Here is a 15,077-nt window from a genome sequence, read left to right as displayed (position 1 = left end):
AAAAGAAAATCTTATGGTTTTATTATTCAAGCAATTCAATTCAGAATATGCTTTCTTTGACTTTAAAAGAAAATATTTTCATCTCATCACTTCAATTTGAAGAAATATTTAAGTTCTCCGAGTTTTTCTTTTCTTTTCTTTTTCTATCTTGCAAGTTGACAGTACATTTACGCCTTTAAACATTGTTGTGTGTTTTTCAAGCTCAAGTTCAATATAATATTCAAAGTTCAAGAATATATAATGTTTAGGTTTTCTGGATTCCTAAGAATAATCACATGGACCAGATATAAAAAAAAAAAAAAAAAAAAAAAACACTTTTTAAATACTCTGACTTATATTGTAATAATATTCTCATGCACTTGAAGTAAGATAGCCCGAAATGCAGCCTTTACTTTAGGGTCTAACTATAGTCTTAGAACATGCATCGTTATGGTTTTTTTCTTTGAATTCGTTAATTTATTGATTATATTAATAAGGCATTACGCTGTTCTTTTCGTGTACTTTTCAAAATTAAATAAATTTAAGTTTAAGTTGCACATGTAATATAACTAAATTTCATGTCATTACAAGTGCAAATAAACAAAGTCGTCTAAGAAAAATGCTTGCATCTCGAACAGAAACGTGGTTCATTTAAATATACTTTACAATCCCATTCTCTGTATTTATAGAACCGTAAAAATCAATTAACAATCCGGAAGAAATTTTTGGGCATTGGTTATTATTTATGCTCTAAGATCTTACATAATAATAAATCCAACTACTATTGATTTGATTAATGGACAAATCAAGCGAACAAATAATTGTTATACTATTAACATAGAAATTGAAAATGGAATTAAAGATCCTGCTTACATTATATGTATAATTCATATAATAAAAGCTTCATAACGGTTAGCAAGTAAATGAATTTTGGCTTTTTGCTTTCGATTAGGTTTTTATTTTTGTGAAATTTTAGTTAATTTGGTTCTTTTAACTTTGACTAATGGTATTTAAATTGTTAATGTTTTTGAACAGTACATGTCACGTGTCAACTCCTATTTTTTTTTAAATTTCTTTTTAATTTTTTTAAATTTTTTTAATTTCAAAAAAACTGTTCACATGTCAAGTCACGTGTCAACGCTAGTGTCACGTGTCAGTTTGTAGTTGTATCATTTTTTTTGTTCAATTTAGTTCTGATATTTGTTATTTTTATTCAATTTAGTTCATATATTCGTTATTTTTATTCAATTTAGTCTCAATTTTTGTTAAAATAAAACAATTTTTTCCCTTTTAAGTTGAGACCAAATTTAATTTTTATAAATATTATATATTTATTTTTAAAATTGAAATTATTATTAATTATTTTTTAAATTCAATTATAAATTATTATATTTAATTGTTAATTTTTTAATTATAAATTATTGCATTTTAGATATTAAAATCTAAATTTTTTTATATTTAAAGGTTAATTTTATAAATATTAGTTTACTTTTGTAAAATATTTCTAATATTTCTAATATTTTAAATATTTAAATATCAATTTTAAAAGTATTAGTATTTTATAATATAAATATTAGAATAAAACATTTAATAATTATATTCTAATAATATTTTAAATAATTGCATTCTATTTAACAATTAAATTTAAGAATTATATTCAATTTAGAATTAAATTTAATAATTTATAATTGAATTTCAAAAATAATTAATAAAAATTTCAATTTAACAAAAATTATTAGTATAATTTCTATAAATGATATTAAATTTGGTATAAATTTGAAAAAGATAAAATTGATTCATTTTAATCAAAATTGACACACAATTCTGACTTGACACTTAAACAATTTTTTTAAAACTAAAAATTAAAAAAAAAATGACGAGGAACTGTCATGTGACATATATTATTAAAAAACATTAACTATTTAAAGAGTTAGTAAAAATAACCAAATTGACCAAAATTTGATAAAAACGAGCATCTAATTAAACATAAAATAAAAATAAAGATCAATCAAAATGAATAAAAACAACAAAAATAAATATAAAATATATATTTAAGTCATAATTTTTTAAATGAATTGAGAAAGAATCAATATCTAACTGTATCTTTACTCAAAGAGATTAAACTCGTTTTGATAGTTTTACACTGCAAAATATTTTAATCTCTACAAAAAGAAAGAAAAACACCAAAAAGTGTATTTCTAGAAGAAAAAAAAACTTTTTAAGGAAATTTAAAATGGTTTAGATTATATTTTTTTGTTTGATTGTTTATTAAATGAAATTTGAAATTAAAATTTAAAAAGAAAATTATAAATTATTAAGATCAAAGAAAATTATAAATTGTATTTAAATTTTTCATTCCTTCCATTTTACTCTTCTGTCTTATTTTTATACTTCACCCTCTCTATAATTTTTATAAATAAAGGAAATTTAGCTATGTTATTTATATATAAAGTTTTAGCAATGAATATATTTATTGATTTTATTAAAAAAACCATAAAACTAATTGATGCAGCTAATTGTAATTTTTTTTAAAAAGAAGCGAGAAACATATTTTATAAATTTAAAGGATAACACACACAGCTAATTGTAATTTTTTTTTTTAGAGAAGCCAAAAACACACGCACGCACACTAGTTTTTCATTTTTCTAAAATTTTGTTTCACTGTATACTTAGAAAATCTTTCATTTGTCTCTATATATTTTTTTAACCATGTTGGTTCTCTTTATTTTATAGAGCACACTAGTTAGAAAATGGTAGAGCAGGTAAATTTTTAGTTTTCCTCTTAACTTCTCTTTTTTTTTTCTCTCCTTGTCCCGTATGCATGAAATGTTTTGTGGTTTGCATTGCATAGTCTGAATTTAGAAAATAAACGTTAAATAAAATACAATCAATATTGATATATTTTGTCTTTTAATATAATAATAAAAACGTTTTAATATTAAAAAATTATTCAATAATATTTGAATAGTACGAATGTTTAATTTATTTATTTATCAATTATATATATAAGTTCACACTTTTTTTTAACTAATATTATTATAATAATATTTGATAAAATATATGAATATTTTAATTTTAGTGTTATAAAAATAAAATTTGAGTTAATTTATTTTAATGATACCGTAATAAATATATAAAATACATCAAAAATAAAAATATTGTTAAATGAGCCAATATTTAAACCTCCCAAATAATTTTGATAGATCAAATTGAATTAAAAATTTATTGGCTCATTAGAAAAATATTACGTCAAATTAAACTAGTTGATTTTAACTCAACCTATAGTTAACTCATACAAAATGAGTTGACTTACTTTTCGCACCTTATAAATAATAAACATGATAAATAATAAAACAATAAACATATAATAAAAAAATATCCATATATAAAATATCACGCTGTCATTTGCTGAAATAAGTTGCACATCTACTCTTTAAAATTAAATAAATTAAGTTGCACATGTAATATAATCAAATTTCATTAGACATGTTAAAGTGAGCTAACCCGGCTCACACAGGTTGGCTTATCACGAGCTGGATTGAAAATGAGTAAACCCAATCCAACTCACTCTCTGGTGAGTCAGAAATTTTGTAATCCGGCTCAACTCACTACGGGTTGGTGGTTAAGTGGGTTGACTCATCAACCCACCTAAAAAATGTTTTTTTTTAGTATTCAAATTTTTAAATAAATTTTTAAGTAACCCATGAGATAACAATCATAGTAAAATCAAGAACCAATGTTTTGATCATGCTCACCATCAATATATGAAGAATTATTTCTAATAAAGTATCCATTAGTCTAAGAAAGCATGACTAATATTACAAATTTTCTATCATGCTATTCAACAAAATATAAATAAAAAAACTACACATTTTTTTCATGCTAATTTAGAAAAAATTGTTTATAAGACAGTTACTTGAGTAATTTACTATAAAGATTATAGTTAAAGATTCAAGTATCAACATATATATAACTTGACAATCAAATTAATTAAACATTCAAACTATTCAAATATAATTAAGCAACAAACTAGCATTTAAAAATATGAAATTGTGAACAAATATAATAGTAGTAAATAATTACTAAAAAAATTTAAAAAAAATTAAAAAAAAATTAAAAAAAATGTTGGTAGGTTAAGTGAGCCAACCCACCTTCAACCCGTGGGTTAAGTGAACCGGGTTGAGTTCAACCCACTTTTGAAAAAATTGAATTTTTCTCAACCCAATCCGGCTCGAACCCGTGGTGAGCCAAGTTAACTCACGGGTTGAAACCCATTTTGACATGTCTAAATTTCATCCCATTTGAAGTGCAAAATAAACAACTCCGTCGAAAAAAAAGTGTTTGCATCTATGACAGAAACGCGGTTTCATTTAAATATAGTTTTCAATCCAATTCATTGTAACTATAACTGTAAAAGGCAATTAAAATCCTAAATAATTTTTTTGGTAATTGGGATTTAGCTTATCTTATATGATTTCAACCAAATTATAAAGAAAGTAATTATTTATGCTCTAAGATCTTACATAATAGTAAATCAATGAAATAAAATCATTTATATACAGTAGCGGATCTTAGGTGTCTAATATATTTTTAATTTATAAATTTTGATATAAAATTAAAATATGTTATTGTATAAATTTTGATACATTTTAATTCTTAAATTTAAATAAATGGATATAATATAATTAAATTAATTTTTTTATATATCAAATCCGTTTTTTAACAAATATTGAAACAAAGACATGATAAATACAGTAAATAACTCAATTGTTAAGAACGAATTTTAATTTTATATCAAAACACAAAAACTAAAAATATGAAAAATATATAAATTTTTAAAAAATATAAATCCATTAAAATTGATACAAAAAAGTTGTCATAATTAAGACTATTTAAATCATATCAATTATAAGTCACTCATGGATAACTACAAATAATTCACATGGTTGCACACAAACAATTGACACTAAACTCAATTATTCAAATACATGCATTTGGATTCAGGATCACTAGATACTTTTACTTATGGTAGTCTCTACCACTCGATAGAGTCATTGTCAATGAGTTTATATAAATTTTAAAAAAAAAGATATTTAATAAATTTTTGAAATAAAATTTAAATAAAATTAAAAAAAATTAAATTAAAGGTTAAATCATTCCAGAAGTCTTCATTTTTGTAACGAAATCTCAAGTGCTTCTCCTTCTTTTTATTTGACTCATTTGGGTCCCTATTTTAGAAAATTTGTTACAATTAGGTCTTTTTCGTTAATAGTACACTAATAGTGTTAATTATGTGTCACGTGTCACCACGTGTTTTATTTACTAATTTTTTTAATTTTTTTTATAATTTAAAAAAAAAACAAATAACAAAATTGTCATGTGTCAATTTGACGTTGTGCTACGAGATAGAGACAGTGTGATGTGACACTACCACATGTCATTATTAAATGCGAAAAGCCTCGATATAGTCCATCTATTTGTTATTTTGTCTCAATTTGATTCTAATTTTTTTAAAACTAAATCAATTTCAGTCCATATACCAAATTTAATTTTTATATAAATTTTGCAATAGTATTTTTATTATAATTAATATTTTTAACATAACTAAGTTTATTTAAATATATATTTTGCATTGAATTTTATTTAAATGTCACAATGATATAAATGCCACAACAATATTTATAACAAGATTAAGTTTTTATTTTACATTGAACTTTATTTAAATATTGTTCCAAATATTTATATATCAATAATTTATAGACAAATGTTAGAGTTAGTTTAAAAATAACAACTTTATAAATATATTTATTTTAAATTGTTTTAAAATTTTATATTTGAATTTATAAAGTTTTTTATTTTTAAAGCAACTCTAAAATTTATCTATAAATTATAGATATATAAATATTTAAAACAAAATTTAAATAAAATTCAATGCAAAATATACATTTAAATAAACTTAATTTTGTTAAAAATATGAATTATAATAAAAATATCATTGTAAAATTTATATATAAATAAAATTTGGTATAGGGATGAAATTGATTCAATTTGAAAAAAATTTGGACCAAATTGAGATAAAATAATAAATATTTCACGTCCAATAGTGACAAGTAATCATGAGTAGAAATAGTATCCCTAATACCAGATGATGACTTTTGTGCAAGTTAAAGTCACCCACCTAATCACCTATTTTGATTAAAAATCAAATTTGCTTAAAACTAATTAATCAATCACATAAGGTATTGACATCACTCTCAACCTAAAACCCTAAAACAATGGATTTATGGATGTTTATCCTTATATAGTACTGTATTTTTTCATTTCTAATCAATGTGACACTTAGACTCACTTAAATTTCCAACACTCCCACGAGTTTAGACGAAATGAGTTTAATCTAAAGTTATAATATCTTTTGCCAACTTCATAATCAAATTACAATGAAGTCTCTAGAGACGCTGATAACTTTAATTCAAAAGCAATTACACTAAACTCGTACATAACTTCAGCTCAAAACACTGAAATCATCAGAGGAGATGGCGACTTGAGTTCAAAATTACTTGCTCTAAACTTCGTCAAAGATGAGAACGACTTTTGTTATGCAACATTTTTAACCAAAGTCATCGTACAAATGATCATTTCTTCTCATCAATTAGCATTAAACAAATTTTGTTTTTAATCAATTAGATGGCCAGGTGACGACTTTAACTTGGACAGAAATTGTCATCACGTGTTACGATTATTGTTCAGATTGCGAACTCATCCTCAAAACTCGTTCGTGTATACAACGACTCCTTATAAACATGTCATCATTATGCATCACGACTTAACCCCTTTGTAATTATTTTTAAAGTAGACCCATTTGTATAATTTTCAAATTAAATTAGCCCCTTTCGTAAAAAACCAACACCACAACAATATATCACCGCACTACAAACTAGTGCTGTGTCAATATGAAAGAAATTTCACAAAGCGCATATAAATCTGTGTTGGAATGTAACAAACAACACTTGTGCAGGTTCAAGAAGCATAACGATAAGTGCTTTTATTGCTTTTCTTCTACAAGCTGAAATAGGAAACTAGAGAAATAAAATACGAGCCTTATTTTTTCGTTACAAGATTTCATGCATCATAACGTCAACATATATATGCTTAAAAAACGAGTTTCACCAGAATGCTAAATCTTAGTAGTAGAAGGAGCAGTTCATAGTTTTTTAACTAAGATATTGACTCCATGCTCAGGCTCTATGAGCAACCTGAGAGTAGGCGAATGAACGTAGCGTGGAGAGAGTGAGAAAGTGAATTTGGACAATATGAGAGCTATGATCATCTTAAGTTCCACAATAGCCAAGTTCTGTCCAAGACACACACGTGGCCCAACCCCAAAGGGCATGTACACGTGTGGCAACTTGCAACACCCTGTGGTTCCATTCGCAAATCTTTCTGGTTTGAATTTGTATGCATCATCTCCCCATATCTCTGGATTTGTATGCAAACTAACAACCATTATCCAAAGGTTAAACCCCTTTGGAACGTCAAGGTTCCCAAATTTCATGTCCTTCAAGGCCTCTCTTGACACCACAGTCACAGGAGGATAAAGCCGCAATGCTTCATTAATAACCATTCCTAGCTGCCACAACAAATATGCAAGTTATGCTTCATTTTATTTTCAAATTCTCAACTTCTTCTGAAACTAACATCCTTACCTGCTTCATCTTACCAAGCATACTAAAATCTGGGATTCCACCCCTGCAAATTTCAGTCACCTCAGCACGAACACGATCTTGCCAATCTGGGTTTGAGGCCAGAAGCATGAGGCACCATGTAGCAGTAACTGCAGTTGTCTCATACCCTGCCAAGTATATATTCTTGCAGTTATCAACGATAAAACTGCCAATGGCCTCTTTGCTTAGGTTACTACCCATAGCATTTTCAAGAACCATTTGCAGCAGGTCCTTCTCAAAACTAGTTTCCTTTCTTTCCTTCACCACCTGGAGTATCATTTCTTTCACCTCCTTTTCTAATCTCCATATTTCTCTGTTGGTCTTTGTTGGAAGGTAGCTGTCACATGTATAAATTGTTCTTAAATTGAAAAAGGAAAAGGACAATATCAGAAAAAAATTCGTGATGCTATATAAGGAAAAACGGTATTATACCACGTGCCAGGGATACGTCTGAATAAGTTTTTCCAGGACAATCGCTCTTGGAGAGCTGTGAGTTTCAAGAAAATTTCTTTACTCTTGGCATAATTGCTTCCAAAGCATGCTTTTGAAATAACATTCCCCGAGAAGTTTCTCATGCACTCATCAACTTTGATGTCAGCAGCTCCACCTTCTGCTTCTATTCTATTACTCCACAAGTTTACCACAGATACAGCAGACTCGCTAATTATATTCATTATTCCCTTGGGATCACATCAAATAAAGTTCTTTCAAGTTAAGAGTCAGTGAAATGAAGTATCCATATGAATATCAAGCAAAATGAAATCCTTATATATACCTTAACCTTTTCCATGTATAGTTCTGGAGCTATGATTTTTCTTTGATGAACCCATTTAGTCCCATTGGAAGTTAAAATGCCTTGACCCACCAAAGGCCCTAGTTGTTTCAGTTGATATGCAGGCTTCCCCAAGTCCAAGGATGTGCATACAGTGACCTCTCTCACTATGTCTGGTTGGTTCACACACAGTATTTGAGTGGTTCCAAGAGAAAACATGAACACTTGACCTGTTTACACATGATAATTAAAACATGGTGATTCTCAAATCACTCAAACTATTTGCAACATCACTGCACACATTAATTAGTCTACAAGCTGAAGGTGAAAAATCCTGCATTATGTATACTTGTGATCTAATCTAACTAACACAATACTGGTAGTAGCTACAAATAATGATGTATATTAAGAGAAGGAAAGACATATACCATATTCGTTTCTCCATTTATCAAAGAGTGGAAGGAGAAGAGCAGCACAGTTGTGAGAGGAAGGGATTTTTGAAGAAGAAGAAGGCTTTGAAGTGTCTGATCGAGCTTTCTTTAACTCCAAAATATTTCCAACTAGAATAGTTGGAGGTGGACCATTGATACCTTGCTTCATTAGCTTTGAACGAAGCCTTTTTGGCTTCTCCACAAAGGAAGTGTAGAGATAACATAACAACCCAGCAAAACCAAGAAACACAATAGACATGAAAAACTGAGAATCAAATTGAAGCTGCATGGTTACAGAACACCTTCTCTTCACTGCAGACTCTAGTCACATCCAAGCTCTGTTGTCTTGGATTATGATACAGGACAGGTAATCCCGTACATATATAGATCATTTTGCACTTTTAACTTCCTTAGTTTTTCTTTTCATTTAAAAATTATTTAATTATAATGTTTTATACTGATGCTTCTTTCAAGGATCGTATGATAGGCACACTATTCAATGTTTTTCTCAATACATCATTTTAATTATGATAATAGTATATCCTAATGCTGATTTATACTAATTTAACTAAAGATTGATTTTAATTTCATAATTGGAATTAATCTACTTTTAAAGTCTAATTTTAAATTGGTATTCTCTTGTCCAAAACTACATAAACATACGGTTTAACCACATTTGCTGAATAAAATAAAATAGAAAAGCTGTCGCACAATAAATTATACTGTTACAGTATGAGCTTATTAAATAAGTTGCAGATGTAAATAAATAAATGTGACATGGTGTTTGGTGAAAGTTGGAAGAGCAATGCATGGTAGACAGCTTGGTGAGTACGTGTTGTTGCGCATGGCATTTGGGGTCCAGTTCTCTTATCTCTTAGACTCGTTGACTTTGGTAATTTTCTGCTATCAAAGTGCCAATAATTAATGAAATGTCAGAAGGGAAGTAATGCGAAAGGGACCGCTTCTCTGTTTTTCGGTGAGGTATGGAGAATACGATATGCGGAGAGTTTTCCGAAGATGGTGAAAGGTGCAAGAGGTGTTTTTATCCAAAAGATTAAACCGGAAAGGAAAAATATTGGATACGTGAGATTTATGGAAGTGGGAAAGGACTGGTTATTAGAGAAGCACCTCGGCTAGATATGGATTGATAATAAGAAATTACATCTCAATCTCCAAATTACTAAAGACAATGTTAAAGTGATGAAAATAATAGGCTTAAATGGTCTTTTGGTCTTAGTTTTGGACGATTTTTTTCACTTTGGTCCTATTTTTGAAAATGTTTTCAGTTTGGTCCTACTTTTCGTAATTTGTTTTCAATAGACTCATTTTCGTTAACTCCGTCTAAATCGTTAACGGAACAATGCCAGCGTGGTGATTTTGTGTGACGTGAATACTGTTCAGTGACGTGTCCGTTTGCACTGTGCTGACCATTTCATTGAAATTGCGGATTCATTTTAGGGTTTAAGTTGGATTAAATTAGGTTTAGGGTTGTTTATGTAGAATTGTGGATTTGGGGTTCGAATTGGGGATTTTGTCGTCGCTTTTTGAAATTCTGGAATTTGGCCTTTCGGATCAATTTATGTCTTCTCAGTTCGTCGCTCATCTTTGGACAATCGTTGCGGAGGAAAAAACGTTTTCATCACGGAGGTATGTCCTGCTTTAGGGTATTATTTTTGGTCAGTATTGATTGGGTTTACCAAGTTCTTTGTAGTTCTAGCTGTGCGCACCACTGCAATGTCTCCGCAATCGTAAATTGGGGATGAGCCTGAAACCCTAGAACCACCATGGCAGGAATTGCATGTTCGGTGAACCCAACTATTGCAAGAAGATGAAGATGCCCCACGAGACATTCGTTTTCAGCTGAACTTTAATGAAACCCTAAACCACAATGAACACAAACCCTAAATTTCAATTTAAAATCTGGGCTATGACAGTGCAAACGAACATGTCACTGAACAGTATCCACGTCACACAAAATCACCACGCTGACACTGTTCCGTTAATGATTTAGACGGAGTTAACGAAAAGGAGTCGATTGAAAACAAATTACGAAAGGTATGACCAAACTGAAAACATTTTCAAAAATAGGTCCAAAATGAAAAAAGTCGTCCAAAACTAGGATCAAAAGACCATTTAAGCCAAAATAATATATATCGTATAGTTTCATATCATCTAGATAATCAATAGAGTAGGTGTTAATTATTATATAAAGACTTTTAAGTTTATGTTGTCTCAAGTTGAAGATATTTAAATTTGTATTTGATTTTTTTTATATTTTTATAATAGAGTGTGTTCTGAAATTGGATTAAACTCTTACATCGAAAAGTGTGGATATATTTAGGGTGAAAGGACACATGAGAGTTGTTTATATATAAATATTTTTACATAGTGTTATTTTCTGATAAACAACAATCATGATTTTTTTTTTTTGAATTTGTAGTTTTCACATTATACTTTTATGTTGATGATTTTTATCTTGTTTCTTTGATAGTAAGATGACTTTTGAGGTAAAGATGGTGGTATTGTTTATTTTGACGCATTTTTTCCATCAAATAGGCTAGCTTGAGAATTACGGGCTTTACCAAAAAAGACATAGAAACTTAGAAAATGTGAGGAGGAACTTCATATCATAATTGCATCGTATTTGGACTCTTCGAATTGTGATGAGACCTTAACCCTTATCAAAGATGAAGACACATGCTCAAGGAGTATAAACTTGTTTAGAAAGAGAGTTCCTGATCCTTCATCATTTCATTATTTTCTATTTCTCCTATTTTAAATTTTTCTAAAGTTGATTTAAGGTGTGACTATGTTATAAGTATTGTTATTTTTATGTAAAACTCTTTCCTCTCTTTTCTTTTTTCTTTTTTCTAACTTTTTGAAGTAATTTCTATCCTTTCTCTAAATAGATTAAGCTTGACTTATCACTCTGAACCCTGAGAATAATTAAAAAAAAATACATTAAATATTAAATGATTTAGGGTTGAAATAACAAGTATTAGTAGTTTTATTAGTTTTATGAAGTAAATTGAATTAAATGTCATGCATATATATATATATATATATATATATATATATATATATATATAATTGAAGATGATAACTATTGATATTCAATGACATTTGAATAAATCACATTATCCTCGAAGGTTATTATATAAATTAGAATAAACATGGTGGAAAATAAGTAGTCAAATTGAGTATATTTCAGCACTTCATACCATATTATTGAACTTTAATACTAATAAATGTTTGTGTAGATGTGTCCACTTCAACATAACTTGCATGATAAGATTTAAAGAACTCTAACTTGTTTTTAAGGATGAATATTATTTTTTAATAATAAAATTTAGAAATAACATTTTTGAACTTAGTTGAACAAATCTCAAATTTGTTGTTCTGATTTTATAATGTATTACTACTTAGAGTTAGACTTAAAAGATAGTTACCGTTCGTTTTGAAATTTAGAATTTATTGTTACGATTTTATTTTGTAAAAGATATTTTGAAATGTTGAAAAGAAAAATGAGCATTTAAATGGTTTTTGGTCTCAGAATTATGTGATATAGAACTGTTGAATGGAACAATTGTAAAACAAAAACATTAATGTAAATACAGAATATAAAAAGGTGATTCAAGAGTTTATGACTTGGGAAAATAAAATTAGAATATGTCACCACTTCAGCTCATAAAAAAAATTATCAAAATTTAATTATTAAAAAATTTCAGAAAGCATACCATAACAAAGCCACCATTATACTGTTTATAACTTAAAACACAGTGGAAGAAGAGACAGGATTAAGTATTAGATCAAATAAATTATTGTGAACAATTTCACATTGGAATTTGAGGATATCATATTTTGAGGAAATGTATGTGCTTGGACAAAATTAAACCTTGAGAATTAAAGGGTCACTCATGACAGACAAATCTAATTATTTACAAGGAAATTGATCTTTCCTACATCTCTGTGTCTTCCTTTCTTATGTGACTTCTCTGCAGCTATGAAAAGCCTTAAATTGGAGAAGGTAAAATAAATTATCTGTACTTGATTGTTGAAGGTTGAAAATAAGGAATGATAAGTAACACTGAAGCACCACTAAGTTTCCTCACTGGTAGTTAGTCCTGCAATTTCTTTCAGTGGCTTCCACATAAACTTTCTCCTGATCATCACAAAAGGTGAAAATCTATGAATCTTATATTGTGTTGTTGTACAATGAATCTTATATTGTGTTCTACACTTTATAGTAAAAACAAAATGAATCTTATATACTATGTTTCATGCTGTTCTAATCAAACCCTTCTTAGTTAGACAAATTAAAGTTCTCAAGCACAAGTTTTACAGCAGAAAGCACTCATAGTTTCAAGACACAAGGAACAACAACAACAAAAGAAAAACTATAAAATCTAGCTACAATAACTAAAGGTTCAAAAAGTTAGCTTTACCAGTTTCCACATTCAGCAATGACCCTCACATTAGGCCTAAGTGTTGGCAGCAAAGCTAGGAACTGCAGTTCTGCCTTAGAGAGAACCTGTGCAACACAACACATATTAGTTAAGGGAACACATAACAAAAGAAGATGACAGTGACTTATACCCTGTAATTGTGTGTTAAGTAAATTGTTAATGGAAAACAAGTGAAGAAGTAGTGCCATAACCCTCACACCTTGGCTTCAAGTATCCACACCACCAATCCTTTGGCATTTGGTGGCAATGATTCTAATCTGAAATCAACTTCTGGAGGATAATACCACCTTGCTATTGGCTGCTTTCCAACATGAGCCTGAGATTCATCACAAAACCATTTGCAATTACAGACTATAACACACAGTCATCCATCAAGAACAATCAAGTTGTTCAGAATAACACAAGCGTGAGTTTAAGTCTCACATTGAATAAAAGTTACAAAGTTAAACACAGTATAAGAACAAAAATCCATAAATCCAATTGTTTCGATCTTAAGTCCGATGATAAAATCGATGTAAATCATTATACATTGGAACGTGTACTTTGGAACGCGTACTTCAACACAGTTTTGTTTTTATAAAGTATCTCGATGAATGAAAAGAGAAAGGATATTCAAACCGTCGTGGGTCTCGACTTCTAAATAAGGTTAGACTATTGGACGTGGTATGAATACTAATATTTTGAGGATTTGGATTAAAAGTGGTGAACATATGTATAATCTCTCTAGTGAACTCCTATAAAAAAAACTCATCACAAGTAAACATGGTTAAGCAACCAGAAACAAACAAGAGTGGTGTGAAAAAAGAACTGACAGGGCAAACAGGGTGAATCTTGGTGAGGGTGGTTTCAGGGTCACCAAGGCCACGAGCTGAGAGGTCAAGGAAATAGTAGCCCTGACGTGTGAGACGAGACAAGTAACGCCCCTCATAGCCTCCCTCATGAGGAGGGTATATTGCAAGTGCTTTGTGCTCTTCAACATCTGAAAGCCAACGATCAATATCAAGCCATATCAAGTCCCCTCCAACAAAGTCTCCAATCCCTCTACACTGCACAACTCCTACCCTTCTTTTCCAACCATTTTTTCCTCTCCAACTCTTCATCGCTCCAACAATTTTTCTTCCCATGAAACTGTTTCTCACTGATTGCTGCACCTTCTTTGTGTGGTCAACATTGCTCAAGCAGGTTATTGCTCCCCCATAACCCAAGCTACCACCACTGCATGACATGTTTTTTTCTTTTTTTCTATTTGATTGAGTGCTCTTTTGTCACTGATGTGCGAGGTTGGTTATTGGAGAATGAGGTTCATGGTGTTTTTTGGAAGATAGAAGAAAATGTTAGCTTGCATTAGTAGCAGAAGTTCGTGACAAACTAAGTGTTGTGTGAATTGTATGGTGGAGAAATGAGATAAAGTGATCACTGATGCAAGGTTTGTCTTCACTTGAAACCTTTTATTGGAGATTATAGCATGTGGTATAGCTTCACTACTATTTCCCCTAAAAATATAATAATGTATTCACACTCCAAATTTGTGGTAGTAGTAGCATTGGGATCATTTCTTGCTGAAATTGTTTTGCCAGTGAAATCCAAAAGAATTAAAAGAAAGTTAAGTTTTTTATCATGCTACTTATGTTTGATTTCAGACTATATAGCTATAAAGAAGATTTTATTAACAGCATGAAACTCGTTTTAATCATATCAAGGATTTATA

At 29.1% G+C, this 15,077-nt stretch overlaps 2 protein-coding genes across 2 annotated transcripts; both read right to left on the bottom strand.

Moving 5' to 3' along the window:
* Window positions 1-6,995: 6,995 nt before the first annotated feature.
* On the bottom strand, window positions 6,996-9,276 carry LOC114187466 (cytochrome P450 714C2-like). Its single transcript, XM_028075727.1, has 5 exons — window positions 8,901-9,276; window positions 8,476-8,702; window positions 8,133-8,380; window positions 7,683-8,037; window positions 6,996-7,606 (listed from the first exon to the last, which is right to left on the bottom strand). The coding sequence occupies exons 1-5, from the start codon at window positions 9,190-9,192 to the stop codon at window positions 7,181-7,183; spliced, it is 1,548 nt and encodes a 515-aa protein (XP_027931528.1). The 5' UTR covers window positions 9,193-9,276; the 3' UTR covers window positions 6,996-7,180.
* Window positions 9,277-12,684: 3,408 nt separating this feature from the next.
* LOC114187442 (NAD(P)H-quinone oxidoreductase subunit N, chloroplastic) lies at window positions 12,685-14,787 on the bottom strand. The gene is made up of 4 exons (XM_028075703.1): window positions 14,182-14,787; window positions 13,569-13,685; window positions 13,349-13,434; window positions 12,685-13,065 (listed from the first exon to the last, which is right to left on the bottom strand). Exons 1-4 carry the CDS (start codon window positions 14,593-14,595, stop codon window positions 13,002-13,004), a joined length of 681 nt encoding a protein of 226 aa, XP_027931504.1. The 5' UTR covers window positions 14,596-14,787; the 3' UTR covers window positions 12,685-13,001.
* Window positions 14,788-15,077: the final 290 nt, after the last annotated feature.

Source organism: Vigna unguiculata, chromosome 6 (assembly GCF_004118075.2).
Source record: "Vigna unguiculata cultivar IT97K-499-35 chromosome 6, ASM411807v1, whole genome shotgun sequence".
NCBI classification, from domain to species: domain Eukaryota; kingdom Viridiplantae; phylum Streptophyta; class Magnoliopsida; order Fabales; family Fabaceae; genus Vigna; species Vigna unguiculata.
The sequence above is the reverse complement of the archived record's forward strand: the minus strand, read 5'-3'. Positions and strand labels throughout refer to the sequence as shown.